We start from the raw sequence: 22573 nt of genomic DNA, 5'->3' as shown, positions 1-22573 counted from the left end.
ATTATTCCTCACTCAGACACACAAAACAACTGCAGTCGGGCCCCTGTTGAAGGAATAATATCTTTGCTTCCACGCCAGCACTTTGCCACTAGTGTTTTATTGCTTTTAAAGCACTTCACAGCCTCCCTCCCTCCGTGTCCCCCCTCCCCTCTTTTTTTTTCATGTACTGAGATGTTTTGCAACTTCCAGCCAGGGGCTGGGGCAAACCTGCCCTCCATCCTCCTGGGCTGAGCTTCTCAGGGGCTTGGCGTGACGTGAGACTGGTCGGCCCTTCACCGGAGAGAGGTTTAAAGAGATTAAAGACCAAAAGGCAGCTCCTGGGGAAGTCATTCCTCTGCTTTCCATCATCTCCTGGGTCCAATTCAGCACTGCCGCTCTCAGCATCCATCAGTAACGGAGCAAGCCCCAGCTTCACCCTCCACAGGGAATTATTTCCCTGTCTTGTGTTAATTTTCCATCTATTTTCTGGGGTTTTCCGAAAGACTAGAGGAGATTTCCCAGAGAAATCTCGAGGAGGTTGCAGGATGCCCACCCCCAGCAACAGCCCTCCCAGCGCTGCCTCCCCCCAACACCCACCCGGCTGAAAAGTCACCAGGGTTCCCCTTCCAAAGGCAAAAATCAAACACAAATATTCCTTAATCAAGCAATAGCATTAACCAAAAAGACCGTTGTCATGGGATAACGCTCTCCCTGACTCCCCATAAACGCAGGGAGGCACAAGGTGTTTATTTCCAAAAGGCAGAAGAAATGAAGCCTCCAAATGCTTCTCTCTCAGTGACATAATTTCCATTATACCCTGCGACGGGTGGAGATGTAATGGTGTCCCTTGATGGATGGCAGCCTACGAGGGTACCGATTGCATTATTGACCCGCTGAGTCCGGGCTGCTCCTGAGCATCACTTGCCTTGGCCGAGGAGGGATGGGAACATCACGTCCACGCAAGTGCCTTTTGAAGGTGCAGGAGGCTTTTTCCAGCCTATTTCTGGTGGAGGAAGGTTTCTTTTCACAGCAGCAGCCCCGCCGGGCCGGGCCCCATCGATTTTTAACGCCCTGTTAAAACGTGCCCTTTCTGAAAAGGACATGTGGCAGGCACAGAAATTGCAAATGAGGTTGTTGCCACCTGCTCCAGCAAAATGCAAATTACATTAACACAGGACAAAGGGGCACTTCCACCGTAGGCAGCTGATGCGGGAGCCTCTGGGCTGGACCAGCACAGCACCCATGCTCCCACCATCCCATGGTGATGGGGGGGAACAGCATCACACCTGGGCACGTTAAGGTCCTGCTGGGATCATCCCGCAGATGGTCTTTCTCTGGGATGCATTCACCTGTCCCCTTGCCTGGGCTGTACAAACTCATTAGCAAATAAATAAATTTAAAAAAGTAGTTAAAAAAAAAAAGCTCAAACCAAGATATTTACAGAATCCTAGAACTGTCTAGGTTGGAAGGAACCTCTCGTATCATCAAGTCCAACCATAATATATCCTAGAACTGTCTAGGTTGGAAGGAACCTTTCGTATCATCAAGTCCAACCACAACTACGTGAAAGGACACTGTAGAGAAGTTGGTGCTGGTCTCTTCTCACAGGTAATTAGTGACAGAACGAGAGGGAACGGCTTCAAGCTCCAACAGGGTAGGTTTAGACTGAACATAAGGAAGGAATTTTTCATAGAAAGAGTGATAGGACAGTGGAATAGGCTGCCCAGGGAGGGGGTTGAGTCACCATCCCTGGATGTGTTTAAGGGACGTTTAGATGGGGTACTGAGGGATATGGTGTAGGGGAGGACTTTGTAGAGTAGGGTAGATGGTTGGACTCGATGATCCCAAGGGTCTCTTCCAACCTGAACGATTCTATGATTTATATGTCAATGAAATTGCTCTTGCTGATGTCAGAGGAGCCGGCGTTGCCATCACTGGGATGGCACTTCCAGGCATCGGGTAGCACGGTCAGCACCCAACTCTGCTCCACCAAGCCCTACAATCAGGCAAAGCATTAGGATAGGTTTTAACCCCCTCATTTATGACCACTGCATGGTATGATTCTATGATTTATATGTCAATGAAATTGCTCTTGCTGATGTCAGAGGAGCCGGCGTTGCCATCACTGGGATGGCACTTCCAGGCATCGGGTAGCACAGTCAGCACCCAACTCTGCTCCACCAAGGCCTACAATCAGGGAAAGCATTAGGATAGGTTTTAAACCCCTCGTTTATGACCGCTGCATGGCCAAGGAAATGTGGCAGTGGGTTGGCTGTCTCTGGGGAAAGAAGAAAGTCCCCAGCATTACGTGGGCACTCCAGCAGAAATCACCTCCGAGCAGGGCTCAGCCTCCCCTCCTACAAACCATCCATCCCTCAGCACATGGGGCTGCTGCCCAAATTTTTCAGGCCGGCCAAAGTCCATCGCCGACTTCTCTCACCCACCTCCTCAACGAGGAGAAAGAGCCAACGGCGACCTGCGTCCCCGGGACCGCGCCGGTCACGTGCGGGGCAGAAAAATGCAAAGCACAGTAATTATCTGTTGCAGAGCCCTGTTAATGATTAAGTTTGGGAGACGCTAACAATCAAGCCTATTGAAAAGACTACAAGGGTTTCAAAGTGTTTCCTCCGAACCATGTGACGGCAAATTGTTCCGAGTAGACGGCTCTTAATTCAAATGCTCGTTGTCATGGGGACAGGATAACACCCCTCCTATTCAAGGATGCCACACAAGAAGCCTACTATTTGCTACAATAGGCTTTTTAGTTCAAGCTACACTTTATAAATAGCCAAAAAAAAAAAAGAAATGGAGAGATTAATATCAGTGCTGACCTTCAGTAGCCCAACCAAGCCCAAGGGCCAGCGGGTGCCAGGGCCAGAGAAGAGCTGTGAGGGCATGGATGGATGGATGGACGGACGGACGCGGGAAGCGGGTCGCTGTGGCCCATGATCTCATGGCATTGATGGGGCTCAGCCACACGCACGTGGGCGGGGAGTTTCTGTTTAATCCCAAAATGTCACCAGTGAGGTCGCCTCCTCCTTGTGCTGGAGCCAAAAAACCAGCCTGGATGCTGCCTGGCATCAGTGCCACCGGCTCCTGAAGACCTTCATGAGGGCAGGAGCCCAGCCCCAGCAGGGAAACTCAGCTGTCACCAAGGACCCTGAATCTGGAGCAAAATCCCATGAGGGTGTTGTTACCAGCGCAGCCTGTTTCATTCATCAAAATGGTGTAGGTTCTGCTCTCACCAGCGTTATGGACGGGAGCAGAGGCCTGGAGATGGAAAAAGGCAGCTCCTTGGTGCAAGGGGAGGAGACGACAGACTGGATCTTCACATGGAACTGGGGTTGCACCAAAAGAAATCTTAGAATCATAGAATCATAGAATTGCCCAGGCCAGAAGGGACCTCCAAAGGTCATCTAGTCCGACCTCCCCGCAGTCAGCAGGGACACCCCCAACCAGACCAGGTTGCCCAGGGCCTCGTCGAGCCTCTCCTTGAATATCTCCAGGGAAGGGGCCTCAACCACCTCCCTGGGCAAGGAAAATCAAAGAAATCAACAGCCAAGAGCATCTCTTACAGCATCCTGAGCAGTCTCCTGGGCTTGCTGGAGCTGTGTGTGACTCTTGCTTCTATCAAGTCACCTTGTAGCCCTAGTCCCCTCCGCAGAACCCACTGTACCCTTCTGCCTGTCACTTCTCTCTTACATGGATGACATCTCTGCCGTGGATCACAGCCAGGCACCAACCACAAAGTGCTACCAAATTCCAGGATAGGGCCAAGGACAACCACCACCAGCTGATATTTGAAGGAAAGGCGATGTTCCTCCTCATTGCTCCCACACATTGAGTGGGCAGAGACAGACCTTATTCCTTGAGTCCAAATGCAACTCTTGCACCACCTGAACCTGCCACCAGCCTCCCCCTGCCCTCTTCCACCCTCCCACAACCTCTGAAGGACTTCTCTCCCCAAAACCCTTGGGTGACAACCACTTGTCCTGAAGACATGAAGGCCCACGAAGGAACTAGCTCAGCTTCTTCAAAAGCTAAGCATCAACAGACCAGTTGCACCACCCATTCCATCCCATCTCTTCCTCCATGCGTAGCCCTTTGGAGGGCTCTCAAACAGCTTACAAAAAAGCCAACTGCACCCAACGCCTATAATTGCTGGGACAACCAATTGAAGCAGCACACAAGAGCCCCAAGAAGATGGTAAATCTGATTTCTTGGTGTCTGCTAACAACAACCTGCTTCGAACTCCTTAGGACCCAGAGCGGTGCCTGAACCCAGCTCCCAGCAGGGAGAAGAGCAGCGCTCACTCGCCCAAATCAAACCCTGCCACAGGGAAATGGTGAAGCTGAAGCCTTCAGGCAGGTTCTGCTCCTTTGCTCAGAGCTGCCGGATTTAGGGCTAAAAAAAAGAGAAAAAATAAAAATCAGCTGTGGCATCAGCAGCTGCTGCACGAGCCGTTCGCTCGCCTGCTGCTCGCAGGGGCCAGGGAAACATTTGTACTAAATATGAAATCAGTTCCCAGGAGCTGCTAAAACACGCCAGGAATTTCTGGAACAAATCTTGCCGGCTTTAAGAGCTTTGTTGGCATTTGGGGTTGCAAACACGGGGCCTACGGTTGTAACGGGATGTAACGGTGGTTCACTACAAGAGCACATGTTCAAGCAGTGCCTCCTCCTCGCCCTGGGACACCAAAGCTAGGTGGGCTCCAGGAGGGACCGGATAAGCTCATGGATGGTTACTTAATACATGGAAACCACACGTGGCTGAGGACATCCCATGCTGCAGATGGCCACAGCTGGGAGAACATTGCAACATCCTTGTCCATCCTGTGCTGGGGGCAAAGGACTTGGAGGGCTTTGGTTCTCACCCTGCCTGAAATGCCCTTTTTTTCCCCCCTTAGGTGAAGCACAAACCCACAAATCTCCTCGGGGTTGGGCTGAAGGCATTTCTGAAAGCAACCAGGGCTTCACGCTACAGGAGACCAAGGGCTACGACAGCTTTATTGTTTTCCCTGATGAGGAAGGAGGAAAAACCACCACCTTCTTGCGTGGGAGCAGCGCTGAAGGGGGGAGAAGCGACCTGCCAGACGGATGACTCATTGCCATCGCCACCTCCTCCTCCAGCGCTAAGCATCCTCAGGAAAGGAGAACAGGAGGCAATCCTTCCCCTTCAGGCTCCCACTTTGCCTGTGAGAGAAGAGAGAAAAAAAACAACCAAACCACACAGAAATGTAGCCAAACCCCCATCCCTGCAGCCACAAAGGACCCGTGCTGCTCCCCAAACTGAGCAGCGATGGGGAAAAGCTCTCACAGCATCACCTACACACACCAGCATCACCCTCAGGTACAGGCTTGGACCACATCAGCAACCACCTAGCCACCCCTATGAACTTCATTTCCTCTACAGCAGCATCCCAAACCAAGAGGATGGGGAGGGGGACAACCCTGCTCATGAGAAGCACCATGCCCCAGCCCCCCAAAACATGCTGTAGCAGCCCCCCAAATGCAAGCTCCATGCCGTGATGCATCTCCAGCTGCCACAGGTCAGCTGTTGACAAGGAAAATCTCTATGCTTGTTACCAAAACGACTGGAAAAGGCAAGAAGAAGGGTCATGCTTGCTTCATCTTGCAGCCCCAAGCCACCAAGAGCAGACCTGACCACGCAGGCAGAAGGTTCCTGCAAAGCCAAGGCTGCCTTCACCGCCTGCTCCCACATCTGGTAACCAAGCAACTTCAAGGCAGGTAGGAAGAGATGTGAATCATCCAAACCCACCTCAAACCAGCAGGACACACACCACCGGCCCCTGCCATCGCTCTGTGCAGCCTGGAAACACTTCAGAAGCACGATGTTAATTAAGATGCTCTTCGCTAAGTATCTACGCTGCAGCTCTGGGAGACAGAGCACAATTGAGGTGCAGAGTTTTTAATCGACCACAGGACCCATCCTGAGCCATCAAGGACAGAACAAGCACACGTACATAGTCTGGAATGTTTTCTTCTGTCCAGCACCAACCCATTTTAAAAGTCTTCCTACCAACAGGATACCTCATTCTTCCCAACCAGCAGCAACAAGAAGAGACTCGCATAAAAGAGGGTTTTTTTGAGTGGGAGAAAAATGATGGAAGGGGGGAAAAAAAAATAAATGAGAGGAAAAGACTGAATAAAGTCAGGATGTAGCAGTTCAAAGCCTGTGTGGTCGCTGGTCTATGTAGGTTTGGCTGCTTTAATCTGACGAGTCTTCTCCATTCCACGAGGCACCCATCACTCTGCTCACGCTGTACACATTATGTGCGGGTGAGCAAATGGTAAGGGAGTATTTTAATCAGATTTTAACAAAATTAAAGTCCGCGGCCACCCGAGTGGGAGAGCAAGCTAAACACCAGAAAGGAAGGTCTAACCTGCCTTTCCAGCCTGCAAAGTTCAGGTTTGCTACGTGAACAGGCAGCACTTGCTCTGCCCCTGTTTAGGGGTCAGGATGATGTGTCCCCACATCCTCGTCCCTGCATCCCTCCCGGCACAGCCTGATGCCCAGCCAGGAAGGGTTTTCTGCCGAGAAGGATCCCCTCCATCACCCCACATTCCCAAAAGCCAACACCTCTCCTCGCTGAGGATTGCCCCCAACACTTAACCCCCCTTTCTCTCACTGTTACTCCATCCTAACGAAGGCGTTTGCCCATGGGGGAGCGGAGGAGGAGCCCCCCGCTTCCACAGGGAGCCATTAGTGAAAGGCTTTTCTATTACTGGGTTATCACTCCCCATTTTTTTTTCTTAATTGAGGCGGTGCACCTCCATCCTCTAAACTTCAAGGATGACAATAATTAGCACAGCTAGTTCTTTATTACTCTCATCGTCTCTCCCCTTCAGGAAGTATAAGATGAATACGAAAACCAGCTTCGCCAGGCACGGGCTGAGGGACCCCACGAGCCTCCCCGCGACCCTGTAATGAGCAGATTAGCACAGAATACATATGTGGCCCTTTAAAAGAGAATATTTATTAAAAATACATCAATATATCACCGCTGCGGCACACACGCAGCTTATTAACGACACCCCCCCTCCCCGAGCTGGCTTTTGTCAGCAGCAAATAGAGCCGTGGAGATCAACAGCAGCTCCTGTAATTAAGAGTAGCCCTCTCGTTAGTGCTGGGTGCTGGTACAGCAGCCTATTGCCAGCCATGGGGCCAGGAGAGCTGAGACAATGGCCAAAGCCAATCCTGAAACGTGGATTTAGGAAGTAAAAGGTGACCTGTATGGATCTTAAGCAAAAAGGAAGAAAAAGAAGTCATGCTTGGGAGCGTTAACTGCTAATTAGAATGAAGCCTTCCTCATCGTATGGGTTAAATACATACAGATATCATAGGATCACAGAATGGTTTGGGTGGGAAGGGATCTTTAAAGCCCAACTAGTCCACGCCCCTGCCATGAGCTTGGACATCTTCAACTAGACCTGGTTGCTCAAAGCCCTGTCCAACCTGTCCTTGAACACCTCCAAGGATGGGGCAGCCACAGCTTCTCTGGGCAACCTGGACCAGGGTCTCACCACCCTCACAGCAAAGAATTTCTTCCTGAGATCTCATCTCAATCTCCCCTCTTTCAGTTTAAAACCATTCCCCCTCATCCTGTGGTTCCACTCCCGCACCAAGGGTCCCTCCCCAGCTTTTCTGGAGCCCCTTGAGGGACTGGAAGGGGCTCAAAGGTCTCCCCGGAGCCTTCTCTTCTCCAGGCTGAACCCCCCCAACTCTCTCAGCCTGTCCTCCCAGCAGAGGGGCTACAGCCCTCTGATCATCTCTGTGGCCTCCTCTGGATCCCATCCAAGAGGACCATGTCTCTCCTGCTAGGCTGAACCCCCCCAACTCTCTCAGCCTGTCCTCCCAGCAGAGGGGCTCCAGCCCTCAGAGCATCTCTATGGCCTCCTCTGGATCCCATCCAAGAGGTCCACGTCTCTCCTGCACTGAGGGCTCCAGAGCTGCCATACTCCAGGTGGGGTCTCATAGATGATGCAATTGATGTATATGCAGATATATATATCTCAGATGAGATTCCCAGTTGGCACAAGATGTGCTCAACAGTCACTGTGGGACCCTCTCCCCATCTCTAGTCCCGGAGCGTTTGCCCCTTTACCCAGCTGTAAAGGGATGAAATTCCTTCAGCCTCCAAAAGGAGCCGAGACACCGGTTACACAACCCTGCACACGGAGACTTGCCAAAAAGCCATCAAATACTGCAAGATTTACGATAAACTCGCCCCGACTGGCAACAACAGGAATCTGAGAGCAAAGAAAATTTGGGGATGGTTCTGTCTTTCTGCCTGTACAGCCCCCCCAATGCCCGGCAGCGACACGTAGGTCTGTATTTAACACACTCAGAACCACAGAATCATCTTCTAGGTTGGAAGGGACCTTAAAGATCATCTTGTCCAACCGTCCACTCGTGTGCTGCAAAGCTCTTCACAAGACACCTCTCATGGTGTGGGCAGGGAGCCAGACCCAGAGCACTCTGCCACACGTCGCTTGGGGGGACACGGTGACAAAGCCACACACCAACCCCGTTTCCACCCAAAAATCGGCACAGAACCCAGCTGCCCTCCCCAGCAAAGCAGGGGGAAAGACAAGGTGGGGTGTGTGCATGTGTATATATATAAAGATAGATATAATAATCAAACATACATAATATACACATATATACACACATCTATAGAAGTTTGCCTTCCCCAGAAATCACATTTTCAGGCTTTTTCCCTGCAAACACTTATGAAAGAGAGGTGCTGGGTTCTCCTCCCCAACCAAGGACAGGCTGCTCTTGCTGGTTTTCCCCACCAGGTATCAAAAACGCTTTGGGAGGAGGAAGGTATCAATTTCTCCTCCTTTCAGCCAGGGAAAGGCGAAGCTCAGGGTTACGGAATGCCTTGCTGGGTTGGGAACAGGGACAGATCCCACTGCTGTCAGTGCAGCCGCCAGGTTTCACAGTCCCCTTAATCCAAGATTCACTCCACCACGGGAGCAAGCTGGAGATTTAGGAAAAACATCCTATAGGGGACAACTTACTGCTCAGGAGTCAAAGTCCTGCCGTATAAAACCAGGGATGAAGGACATAGACTGGACAACTTGCACAACAACTATTTTTTTGCCAGCTCTAACAGCTGGTTGAAGGCTGGTGGTCCCGTTCAGACTCACTGAAGATCCAGCAAAACATCTCAGCAAGGCACGTGATATTTCAGCTGTGGTTCTTCCTCAACCAATTTACAACTGCATCCCTTGAATTAATGATGACCAGCCAGCACCGGCGCTGCTGACACCAACCCGCTCCCACTGCTCCTGAAATATTTATTGATTTTAAAGAACTATATCCCGACACCTGATGCAGCCCAGGTTGGTTTCTAAAGGGTTGGATTAAGACAAGCCTATTTGCTGAAGGAAGAGATCAGGTCTTCAAGGATGGCCCCAGGCAGCATTAATACACCATAGAAACATGTCTGGCACTGAATGTAGGCTTTGAAATGGTCTCAGGCTATTTCTCCTCTGTGCTCTAAGCCTGCTTGAGGAGGTGATGGGTTTTTTACCCACAGGTCCTGCAAGAACATAATGAGAGCAAAACCCATGAACCTCCCCAGACCTCCATTCATCTCATGGCTTTTGGTCCTGCAGGAATATCAACAGGACCCACGGCTGCATTTCAAAGAATCACAGAACAGCAGGTGGGAAGGGATCTCCAGGATCATCCCGTCCAAACTTCCTTGGCAAAAGCACAGTCTAGGCAAGATGGTCCAAGGTGAATCTTAAAAGTGTCCTGTGATGTATCCAAGGGTGACTTTGGCAATAGAAAGAATTGCTGATGGCCAGCCTGGAAAGCAAAAGCCCACTGGGACCTCTCATCCTATCTGAGTGGATACTAACCCTAGATCTCTAGGAATTAATAGGATGAGATCTAACAGAGCCTAAGCTGTTTGCCAGGACCCCATCCCTTGCCAGCTGAGCATGGAATGGGGAATGAGGCTACAGCCAGCCCTGCTCATGGGGTCATACAACGGTTCCAGTGGGGCCGAGGCTGAAGTTTAGGGATTTGGGGGTGGCAAAGCCACACAAAAGCAAGCGTTAGTGCTTGCTCACATGGGGTGTGAGCCTGCCCTTCCTGCAGAGGAAGGATAAACATCTGGCCTTTGCCCCTGCAGCGCAAGAAGAACGTGGATCATTGCAAAAAGAGGAAGAAAAAAAACCCCATCTTCAGCAACACAGAAGAGGCCCTGCTCAAAGGCCTGCGTTTCCCCTCAGTTTAATTAGCTCCTCAACCATGCAGAGCCAGCTTCCCCAGGCGCCTAAAGATGTATTTTTAGGTGCAACTGCTCCAAAAATAGAAGCATCCCCGCAGGAAGCTGAGATCAGCCACGGAGGAGCCACGTGCAGGTTCCACCATGGATGCACCAGCCAAAAGCACAACTTATGCCCATCTGAAGCACTTGGGAGACCAAAACAGGCTCCCTTCCAGGACCTTCCCAAACACACTTGCAGAAATAAAAATGTAAAAATAATCAGTCTTTTGTACGGATCTGGGTCACATCCCTCCTGATCCACCCCAGAAGGACCACAGTCTCCCCTGGACATCTGCTGGATGTCACACACCAGCACTGACACCCAACAGGCAGTAGGTGCCCAGCAAAGGTTGTGGGCAGCAGCAGGACATCCCTCATCTCCGTGAGTGATGGAGACAGGCTGAAAGAGGAAAATGGTCACGGCTGCCAGGTTCGGGTTGTTTGGCAAAACTGTTATAAATCGTCATTGTGGGTATTTCAGAAAGAAGGTATTTTGTTTTCTTTCCTAGAAAGAACATCAGACATGAAGGAAAGGAAAGGAAAAAAAAAAGAAATATATCACTTTTTTTCCTCTTCTAACAGAAAAGGGGAATTCAATTTTTTGAAGGGGATGGTTTAGGTGTTTTGGCAGAGTCATTCTTCATTTACAATGGTTTTCAGTTGTCTTTTCTTTAAAAGAGCCTCACCCTAAGTAAAAAACACACAGGCAAGTTCCTTGGTCCTGACTCTGGCTTTCATTTCTTCCATGAAAAGAAAAAAAAAAGGAAAATGGTTTTTGGGGAGACAGAGTTTTGGGGGCAAAAAGCCATTCCAGCAGGCTGGCATGATTTCTTTCCCAGCTGATACACCCAGGGATGGTGGTGGCACCTGCCCCTTGCCAGGGTTTTGTCACTGGTTTGGCAACGTGCGCTTGGTTTAGGGGAACAGCTGGTGGCTGGGAACGAGGAGAGGTGGTTTTGGAATGGAACACACCATGGGTAACTTCCTCCAGTGCTCACCTGAGCAAGTCCTGGCATTCCCATGGGTTGTCCCTGTGCTTCTGGTCCCTCACGTAGGCTTAGAAAACTCCTCAGGTCTTTACTGACCTGTTTGCTTTGGTGGAGCCTCACAGAAGACAACATCCAGATGAAGCTCCGACTGGCTGAGGGCCACCTCTCAGGTCTCTCTTCACTTTGAGGGTGGCAGAGCCCTGGAAGAGCCTGCCCAGGGAGGTGGTGGAGTCTCCTTCTCTGGAGACATTCAAAAGCCACTTGGACACGTTCCTGTGCAACCTGCTCTGGGTGGACCTGCTCTGGCAGGGGGATGGAGGACATCATCTCCAGAGGTCCCTTCCAACCCTTTATCACTCCCAAAACCAGCCTGGCAAGAGGCTGGGAGCCCAGCAAACGATTCAAGCAGATCCCCAGCTGGCTGCGAAGGGCACTGCCAGCACTGCAGAAAGGGGACAAGGTCACACACCGGGCAAGGGGGGGACACAGGGACCACAGTGGCACACACCCCCAAGCAGCCCTGGGGGAGAAAACACCACTGCGTCACCACCAAGAGGGATTTTATGGCAAAAACCGTTGTCCTGTGATGTATCCAAGGGTGACTTTGGCAATAGAAAGAATTGCTGATGGCCAGCCTGGAAAGCAAAAGCCCACTGGGACCTCTCATCCTATCTGAGTGGATACTAACCCTAGATCTCTAGGAATTAATAGGATGAGATCTAACAGAGCCTAAGCTGTTTGCCAGGACCCCATCCCTTGCCAGCTGAGCATGGAATGGGGAATGAGGCTACAGCCAGCCCTGCTCATGGGGTCATACAACGGTTCCAGTGGGGCCGAGGCTGAAGTTTAGGGATTTGGGGGTGGCAAAGCCACACAAAAGCAAGCGTTAGTGCTTGCTCACATGGGGTGTGAGCCTGCCCTTCCTGCAGAGGAAGGATAAACATCTGGCCTTTGCCCCTGCAGCGCAAGAAGAACGTGGATCATTGCAAAAAGAGGAAGAAAAAAAACCCCATCTTCAGCAACACAGAAGAGGCCCTGCTCAAAGGCCTGCGTTTCCCCTCAGTTTAATTAGCTCCTCAACCATGCAGAGCCAGCTTCCCCAGGCGCCTAAAGATGTATTTTTAGGTGCAACTGCTCCAAAAATAGAAGCATCCCCGCAGGAAGCTGAGATCAGCCACGGAGGAGCCACGTGCAGGTTCCACCATGGATGCACCAGCCAAAAGCACAACTTATGCCCATCTGAAGCACTTGGGAGACCAAAACAGGCTCCCTTCCAGGACCTTCCCAAACACACTTGCAGAAATAAAAATGTAAAAATAATCAGTCTTTTGTACGGATCTGGGTCACATCCCACCTGATCCACCCCAGAAGGACCACAGTCTCCCCTGGACATCTGCTGGATGTCACACACCAGCACTGACACCCAACAGGCAGTAGGTGCCCAGCAAAGGTTGTGGGCAGCAGCAGGACATCCCTCATCTCCGTGAGTGATGGAGACAGGCTGAAAGAGGAAAATGGTCACGGCTGCCAGGTTCGGGTTGTTTGGCAAAACTGTTATAAATCATCATTGTGGGTATTTCAGAAAGAAGGTATTTTGTTTTCTTTCCTAGAAAGAACATCAGACATGAAGGAAAAGAAAAAAAAAGAAATATATCACTTTTTTTCCTCTTCTAACAGAAAAGGGGAATTCAATTTTTTGAAGGGGATGGTTTAGGTGTTTTGGCAGAGTCATTCTTCATTTACAATGGTTTTCAGTTGTCTTTTCTTTAAAAGAGCCTCACCCTAAGTAAAAAACACACAGGCAAGTTCCTTGGTCCTGACTCTGGCTTTCATTTCTTCCATGAAAAGAAAAAAAAAAGGAAAATGGTTTTTGGGGAGACAGAGTTTTGGGGGCAAAAAGCCATTCCAGCAGGCTGGCATGATTTCTTTCCCAGCTGATACACCCAGGGATGGTGGTGGCACCTGCCCCTTGCCAGGGTTTTGTCACTGGTTTGGCAACGTGCGCTTGGTTTAGGGGAACAGCTGGTGGCTGGGAACGAGGAGAGGTGGTTTTGGAATGGAACACACCATGGGTAACTTCCTCCAGTGCTCACCTGAGCAAGTCCTGGCATTCCCATGGGTTGTCCCTGTGCTTCTGGTCCCTCACGTAGGCTTAGAAAACTCCTCAGGTCTTTACTGACCTGTTTGCTTTGGTGGAGCCTCACAGAAGACAACATCCAGATGAAGCTCCGACTGGCTGAGGGCCACCTCTCAGGTCTCTCTTCACTTTGAGGGTGGCAGAGCCCTGGAAGAGCCTGCCCAGGGAGGTGGTGGAGTCTCCTTCTCTGGAGACATTCAAAAGCCACTTGGACACGTTCCTGTGCAACCTGCTCTGGGTGGACCTGCTCTGGCAGGGGGATGGAGGACATCATCTCCAGAGGTCCCTTCCAACCCTTTATCACTCCCAAAACCAGCCTGGCAAGAGGCTGGGAGCCCAGCAAACGATTCAAGCAGATCCCCAGCTGGCTGCGAAGGGCACTGCCAGCACTGCAGAAAGGGGACAAGGTCACACACCGGGCAAGGGGGGGACACAGGGACCACGGTGGCACAGACCCCCAAGCAGCCCCGGGGGAGAAAACACCACCGCGTCACCGCCAAGAGGGTTTTTATGGCAAAAACTGCTTGAATGACGCGGGGTTGAATTAAAGTTGCATGAGGTTTCTTTTTTTAAAAATCACAATAATAAATATCCGAGTGAGTCACCCCCCAAGAGAACCCAACAGCAACCACGGGATGAGCAGCTCAGTGCTGGGTACCGCCGGGGGAGGGTGGGAGGATGGTGTTTGGGGAGGAGGGAAGGAGGCAGCCCCACTTCAGTGGGGGCAAACAGGCAGCTGGGAGCCTCCCCCCACCACCATGAAAGCAAGAGAAAGCCCCTTCCGTAGCCAAATCAGGCTCAAGCCACACCACCCACATCCCAGGCAGCTCCAACCTGGCGCAAATCACACCCCAGCCTTGCAATTAGAAATAAAAATAATTAAATAAACAAACATTATCCCTTGCCAGCATCCGAATATCCCCGTTTGGGCTTTTTTTTTTTTTCCTCCAAGAAAAGCATCTCTGTATCCATTAGCTATTGTCTCCCTCTAGCGCGGGCAGAGACCGAGCTGCCTCGGCCTGGCTGGAAACCAAGGGCTGAAGCTCCGTGGAGAAGGAGGGGCTCCTGGTCTGGTGGGAGAACACACCACGTACCAGGCTCTACCTTTGCTTTGATGAATCAGCTTCCCACACACACGTTTTTTTTTTTTCTTCTTTTTTCCAATCTTTACACTGTCTCAGCAGATGCTCAGAGCAGGAGGAGTTTCTTAGGGACCAAGCGGGCGAGCTAAAGCCTTCCAAATTTGAGAGGAGACCCCCCAACCCATGGGCTGGAGAGGACACCCAGATGGAAGAGCATCCATCCTCCTTCCTGCTGCACCAGGGGAACCATCCAAACCGCTCTTCAGCCTTTGGAGAGGGAGGGGATCAGGGTTTGCTCTGCTGGACTTTTCAGGGGATCTTTTTTACAGCTGCCTTTAACACCTCCCTACATCTCCTACAGCAAAATAAAAAAACCTGCACTTAAAGTTGGAAGTGAAAGGTCTCATGTCCTCTCCTGCAAGGGTTTCTGCCAGGAGAGAGCGGGAGTGACGCTGCAAATCTCTCCCCTCTTAAACAAAGTGCTGCAGCAGCAACTTCACCCCCTGCTCTGCAGCTTAACCCACTGAAAATCCAGAGCCCAAGACATGGCCACGTTTCCATCTCCACGCTCACCCCACCTTTGCTCCTCCAAAGGCTGCACCCAGAGGCTCTGCCATCCCTTCCAGGAGCATTTCATCCATGTACAAGGCACCATCAGCATTGGAAAACCCATTTTTTGAGGAAAAAAAAAAACATTCTTTACCTAGAGACCCGTTTTCATTGGGCATCACCCACACCAAGCTCCAGCTGGGCTGTTGGCAGGATGAACCTATCAGCTCCCAAAATCTGCCCTGCCTTCATGGCACTACACTGGGGACAGACACAAGCCAACTAACCCTGCTCCACTCGGTACCTATGGAACCTGTGTCCCACCACCAGCTTTTTCAGGGTCTGGCAAAGCAACTCCCTCACCCAAACACAGGGAAGGAGGTCCACCATGGAGGGAAGTCACCAGTGCCCATACCTGCACGTTCTCCAACCAGCAACGCACACAGCAAGACAACGTGCAGGGAGGTCCCAAGCTCCCCTAGACCAGTTTACCCACAGATACTAGGAGCATTGTCATCTGGTGAGCCCAGGGAGGATGGGAAACAGCTCCTTGTGAAGATTCCCTGCTGTCCATTGCCCTTATCCATCAGTGAAAAGGAGAGGAGCAAATAACAGCCCAGACCAAGACGCACTGAGGAGCCAAAGGAGAGTATCTGGTCCAGAAGGTTGAGCTTCCACCCAACCACCCCCTAGAAAGCAGATACTACAGCAGGAACTCAGGTCTGCTCTCCCACACAACTACCACCTGCCCCCACCACTGTGTATTTCATTACCCGACAGAGCTTCAAAGAGAAGCTTCCCAACTGGGGTGGCCACTAGGACTCTCCAGACAGGCAGGAGCCCATCAGAGCAACACCACAACACTCCCAGCCCAAACCACCACACCTGAAACTCATAGGTTGTGTTTATAAACAGCTTCAAAACAGTCAAACCTGCAGGGATCCATTAAGCTGCTACTTACCCAAAAAACGGGGGTCCAGAGATCTGCCAAAGGATCAGCCTCCAACCATAACCTAGGCAAGCGAGGAGATACTCCAGGATTCAGGTTTTCCATGTTGCAGGAGATGTCCCTGGCACTAGAAACGTTTCCTACTTCACCTATAAAAGTTAGACTAACAGCATTTGAGTTTTTACTCAATGAAATAACATCTCCAAGGAACATGACAGTTTTAAGGGCTGCTGTAGGAACCCAAGGGTTTTAGCTTTTGTGAAGAAACACTTTTTTTTTTCAGTTTTCTCTCCTTCTGAGCTATTTCATAGCTCGCAGCAGGACTTGCATCATCCAGGAAACCACTGAGTCCATGCAAGGAAGAAAATTCTTCTCTTTGCCTCCAGGCTGGTCAAGGGTAGGTGGATGACAAAGGACAAGAATATTAACAGAAATCCCACAAAGGCAAGTGTGAAAAGCTGAGAGTGAGCAGTTTGAACCATTTTACTTCTACAATTAATTCACTTTGGCCCCTGCTTTGTTGCCTTCCCTCAGATAATCATGTCCTCAAGTGTTATTGAGAACTCAGCAACAACATCTCACCTGGCTTATTGGAGAATCTCCCACAGAACTGAAGGGTTCCTTAAAAACCCAAAGCAGAGGAGGGACCACCTGACCTCTCCAAGCCCCCAGAAGAATCCCTGTCCCATCTAAATTCCCAGATTTGTTTCCAACGAAGAACCCAATAAGAGAACCCAACCCCTCCCAAACCTCTTTCCACCACAGACTGGTGGCCAGGCAGGCTGGTCCAACACCCTCACAAAAGCTGGCTTTGACACCCAACCCAGTGTTTCTAAACTCTTCCTCCCTGTTTTTCCCCCCCCCCCAAAGACAATGTCATGGAACCACAGTTCACGCGATGGTTTGCTGGGGATTTCTTATGATCAACCCAGTGTTTCTAAACTCTTCCTCCCTGGTTTTTCCCCCCAAAGATGATACATGTCATGGAACCACAGTTCACGTGACGGTTTGCTGAGGATTTCTTGTGATTTTTTTAAAGCCTTAGTGCCTTTTCTTTAGAAGGAAGACTTGCTCTGAAGTTTTCAAACACCCCATTTCGCCTCCTCTCAAACTGGTGCCTCCTCCTCTGCCCAAACCCAAGAACAACCTGATGCTTCTTTCAGGGAGGGGAGAGGTGGAAATCTCACCTGAGTCATCCACATGCAGTTAAAAGAAGAGAGCAGGAACACCTTGAATAATAGCATCCCTTTATTTGCTGACACCATTACAAAAACTGATTACATTAGCAACCAAAAAAAAAAAACCAAAAAAAAAAAGGAGTGTTTACTTGAGGTTGAAGTCAGAGGCAGCTAATCCCAAAAGTGTAATTAAGTAAAACAGTGTACAACATCAGTATTAAAGTGTTATATCCCATTGGTGACTTTACCACGTTGGAGTTTTCTGAACAAGTTTTATTGAGCAAAATAAGATAAAAGATTATGTGTTTACTGTCTCTCCAGGAATGTAAAGGTCTAATTATCCAAACAGGTTTGTTTTTAATATAAAACTAAACTCTGGAGGTGTCTATAGAGTTGGGTTGGGTTTTTTTTCTTTAAATCAGTAGTCTAACAAGGATTAGAAAAGACAAAACTCTGTTCAGTGTTTCTGACGAAGTAGAAAGGGTGAAAACATAAATAAGGCTTTAATTTGGCAAAATATAATACAATGCCTTCTGCTATCCTCAAATTAACGATTCCCCCGTGACTTCATTCTGCAAGAGAAACAGAAAATGCCAGGTCAGCCCAGCTGTCTCCCGAGGGCAGTGGTGAAGCAAATCCACACCTCGCACCAGCCGCTTCGTTAGCGTCAGCTGCAACGAAGCCCAGGGGAACGAGACGGGGTGGGTGGAGGCTGAGCAAGAAGAACCTCCAGGAGCAGAGGCCAAGGCAGAGCCAACACCTTCCTCCCACCTTCACCAAGCCCGTCCTACCAGAATGGCCTCACCCAACTACCAACAACCTGTTACCGGCCCTTACAGCCAACTCTGCCGCCCTGCTGCAGAAGAAAAAAATACCTAAATTAATAAAAAAACCAAGTCCCCATCCTCAGTAGATGTGGGGAAGTTCTGACACTTCTTGTAGCAGCTCATTTGGTGCCTCCCAAACCCAGCGTTTCACAACCCACCTTCGGACCCCCCTCACAAGCTGCAGCAGCCTCCTGAGAAAGTTCAGCTTCTTGAGTTTATCCAACCGTTCGCTAATTTTGGGTGATTTAAGAAGTTTCTCAGAATGATGCAGTCAACCACAAAGGCCCAGGTTTCCAAGCTGGCCATATATTAAAATAAAAGCTCTGTTTGTGTGACTATAATTGGGCAAAGAGTTCACGCCAGACTGATGCTGCAGATACTCATAGCCCCGTGACCACACCAAGCCGTTGCCATTAATTCAGCGAAAGCCCAACGGGGCAACTTGATATTCTCCATCCCAAAGCCATCCAAGCATGGAAGTGTAGACATTTTGCTCAGGATGAAGGAAATAAGGCACAGGCAGAGTTGAGAAAACTTTGGGAAACCTGCTGCATGAAGCAGAAGTGGTGGAAAGGAGGAATGAAGAATTATGTGCCCAGAGAGGGACAGGGGGCTATGAGATTAGTCCCATCTCACCAAAGTATAGATCCAGAGAGGAACAAATCTGGTGCCTACTAGAAGCTTTTGATGATTTGCACATGGAAAGTCTCAGATTTTGGCACTGGACTTGCTAAATCTGAAGAGGGTCCCACCATCACAGACCAGGGTCCCTCCTGACACCCCCCCAGATGAACCAGATGGCCACCAGCCACACCTACCTACTAGCTGGTAGTGTTCTCGTCCCTTTGACAGCATTTGGCTTACTGACACGAGCAGCTTCTTGAGATGACCTACATCCTGGTTAAGATTCACCGCCACATTTAGTCTTTTATCAGTCAATTCCTGGAAGAAGAAAAAGGGGAAAAAAAAAAATCATTAAAAACTCATTTACAATCTAATTACCAAGAAAGCCTACAATTAGATCCTCTGTATAAAATTACAACTCGTCGCACAGATGGGAACAATTCTTGTAAGTCAGAGGGTTATGGCCACATTTAAAGAGAACACGGTTCAAAGTCAAAAAGCTGTTTCCTGTTCCAGGGAATTACCTGCACACGCTGAAAAAAAGCTGGAGGGAGCATCCCTGACCTCCAGCTCCCACCCTCCCTGCCTCAGACTCTGCTTCCAGGAATTGTCCTCATAACCACGGCTGATCCGGCCACAGAATTTATTACCCCAGGTCCCCACAACCCTGAAAACCCCACGTGGATGAGAGCACGTTGCTTCAACTACACAGACTAAGCTCAGGGGGAGGGATGACTTCTGACCCCCGCAGCTGTAACAACAAGGCTGCTGGACCACCAAGGTCTGCAGGAGGATCCGTGGGATGGTGTCCTCAGCGGCATGGAATACCCAACACAAGGCAGCTCCAGCTGTGAAACCATTTGAAACACAGCTGGATGGAGACACACACCTTTCCCCACACACAGAGCAGCACCGGTGCCTCCTGTCTGGGCTGGGGACACAGGTTGCTTGCCCACCAGCTTGCCCACTGGGTCCACCTCCAAGCCCTCGTGGAACTCCAGCTTGCCAGCGACACCCAGACTTGGATGAGGACTTTTACAAAGCAGTCAATATGAAGAATAGGAAAGAAGAAAGCTACCAAGAGCTAGAACACCAGTTTCCTGTGCTGAAATGGAGATGCTGAGCTTGCTTTTTTAAACAAAAATAAGTGCTGGTTGGTTTTTTTTAAAGGAGTTCAACAGTTTATCAATAGGGAAGTGGCACAACTCGAAATGGACTCTTCCCCTCTTGCCCACCCTCCTCCCCGACATCGGTCTTGCTGAGCTAACAGTGATATAATCCCTGTTTTATTACCTTTATTGATCAGCTCCTCTAGAGACATACAAAGGACTCCACGTCTAAAACACATCACTTACTGCTCCTTATTCAGCTCATCATGGGGGATAACCCATAGGAGAGTTTTCCCTTGCAATTTAACAGCTAAAAATAAGCAAATCCACCCCGGTGCCAGGGATACAGAAGAACCCAACGCTCAACACGAGCAGAGAAGAGTCTGCAAGAGCTCAGCATCGCCCAGCCCCGCTCCACCAAAAAGGGGTTTTGCTGAAGGAATGAGGCTGATGCCTAAATGCTGTTGCAAAAAACCTCTCCCTGGAGTTTCAGGGAAATTAGAGGGAGTTGAGAGAGGGCTGCTTTCCCAGCTCCCCTTTGGATGGAGACGCCGCCGGAGTCTCCGCAGTAAATCAAACTCCATCACCTGCACCATTAGGGAAACCACTGTGGGCTCCAGCAAGAGAACAAAGCAATATATGGCAAAGCTCTTGCTTAAGTGCAACTGGTAAACATTTTTCTGCTGTAAAAAAAAATAAAATCATTAGCAATCTGTATTAGGGTAGCCTTCACCTGTTTTACCCTTATTAAGTAAGGAAATCAGGTCTGTTAAGACTGAGACTTGGCAATCTCCTACGGATTTGATGAAAGTGGGAAGGCAAATGCAATTAGCATCCCTACGGATAACGAATCGCAGCACTGACCAACAGTGCTGGGTATGAAAGTGTGTGTGCACTGGGGTGGAAACCACCATGAGCAGAAGCAACGAAGGAGCCTTTCAATTCACTCTCAGCCTTCATCTCCGGGAAGAGCTCTCCTCTCCCCCTTATTTCCTTCCTCCCCCTTCTGTTTTGTGGCTTTGCTTATATCAGGCGGTGTTTACTCATGAATTATAGACATCCCCAGCCCTCCTGGGGCCAATCCTGACCAGCTACCCGTGGATTTGGGCTCAACACAGCCATACAGTGCCTTTCGCTAACCTTATGGAGTCCTTGCTGTGCCCCAGCCCCATCCTCTCCACGACTTGGGGGAAAGCGTGTCTTGGGGATGAAGAGAGGAAGAAGATGGTAGAGGGGAACCCCCTGCCACCACAGACTGGGTGGCCAAGACAGATTCCCCTCCACCATGCTTTACATATACAGCATTTCCAGTTTTCAGTGATGCACACACAGTTTTACACCGAAATGTAGAGGGGGGAGGAAAGCACATTAAGTTTCACATGAGCCTCAGAATAAGTTTACTGCCTAAGCAAGCTGCTGAATATAAATGACTTCCTTAAAGCATACTAAAAGTCACCCTTTAGTCATCATCTAGTCCCACAAGTGACAAGGAAGCTGATTAGAAAAACCAAATGGGCTATTTTTGAATAGAAAGACAAGGAGTCTAAAGAAAACACCCAGAATGCGTTTGAGGGTTTACGCAAGCATCATTTCTCAATTTTGTGGGTTGGTTCCAGTACCCAGAAGGAACAAATATGCTCATTTTTGAGCATGTGTTTTCAGGTCCTTCCTAAAAAAAAAAAAAAAAAAAAAAAGAGACACTGTTGCTAGGTGGAAGTGGCTGGAAGACTTTCTTTTTTTAATCCGAGAGCTATTTTAAGCTGGGTTTTTAGGCTTCTGGGGAGACAGCTTCTTTTTTTTTCTGTCAAAAAAAAAAAGCAGCAAAAAGGGCTTGGGGAAGTAGATAAAGAAAATGTTCTAATTCCAGCCTCTGCCAATGGCTACCTGTCAAGAGCGCTGTTTAGACAATTAGGGTATTTTTACTAATGAAGGCTTAATTACAGGTTTATTAGGACTGTTTTTCCACACTCCTCTTCAGAATAAAGCGATGGATATTCTGGAGGAAACCTGGTTAGGGTTCCACGACGCGCCCACGCAGCAGAGCACCGCGTGAGCCAGAGGGGTTATGCAAGTTAAAGCTACAGCAATTAAATCAAAGCAGCACACTCAGGCCACATCTAATGCCACCTGCCTCAGGAGGGCCCATCAGTGCCACCAAATGCCACGGCACTGCTGTTCAGATGTACCACCTGGATAAGCCATAAAGGCACAACAGAGAGGAGCAAACAGTTGGGCACCAGTCTGAGGAGGGCTTTTCTTCTCCAGCCCACTGCAGACAGGGACACAGGGCACCCGATTGTCACCGTCACCGGCTGGTCTCCTGCCAGCAGCACAGGAGAGGGCTCAGCATCACCTTCCATCCCTCCAGCTCTCAGGGTTGAGATATCCATGGTCTCACAGGCCCAGCTGAGTCTCTGGCTGAGACACGGTGAGCCCACAACGCCAGGGTCGATTAGTCTCCACCACTGATGGCTCTGGAAAAGCCATTTCACTTCTGCTAATGACTACGGAGGCAAAGGCTTTTCTACAGTGCTCCTTAGAGGACTCCGAGCTTCCTCTCGCCGCTGATGAAGCTACTTATTTTCAGCAGCTAAAAGGAGTCGATATAAATTATTTGTCCTACCAGCAAGTGCTCCTCTCCCCCTCAACCGACAGCGTTTCCTTCCACTCTATCCATCAGAAGGAAACGGGTAATGAGTTCTATTGACACCACTTAACTGGGTAACACGTGCTGGGAAGGCACCTGCTTCAGCCTCCCCCTTCCCAACTGCCTTCTGGAAAGCTGTTCTGAAGCTATTTTGAAGCTGGTGTGAAAGTTCTTGTTTCCAGAGATGGGGAAAC

The 22573-nt window shown here is 49.8% G+C and overlaps 1 protein-coding gene across 5 annotated transcripts in view; it reads right to left on the bottom strand.

The window, feature by feature from the left end:
* Window positions 1–17229: 17229 nt before the first annotated feature.
* Window positions 17230–22573, bottom strand: part of KTN1 (kinectin 1) — a 67987-nt gene continuing 62643 nt past the window's right edge. For all 5 annotated transcript variants that reach the window (XM_014947050.1, XM_014947052.1, XM_014947051.1 and 2 more), the window contains 2 exons: window positions 18818–18941; window positions 17230–17744 (listed from right to left, as the gene is read on the bottom strand). In XM_014947050.1, the coding sequence (XP_014802536.1) occupies window positions 17740–17744; window positions 18818–18941 (129 nt within the window). In that variant the 3' untranslated portion in view covers window positions 17230–17739. The remainder of the gene's footprint in view (window positions 17745–18817; window positions 18942–22573) is intronic.

Source organism: Calidris pugnax, unplaced genomic scaffold, assembly GCF_001431845.1.
Source record: "Calidris pugnax isolate Ruff unplaced genomic scaffold, ASM143184v1 scaffold127, whole genome shotgun sequence".
Classification (NCBI taxonomy): domain Eukaryota; kingdom Metazoa; phylum Chordata; class Aves; order Charadriiformes; family Scolopacidae; genus Calidris; species Calidris pugnax.
Note: the sequence above shows the minus strand (reverse complement) of the source record. Positions and strands in the feature narration are given on the sequence as shown.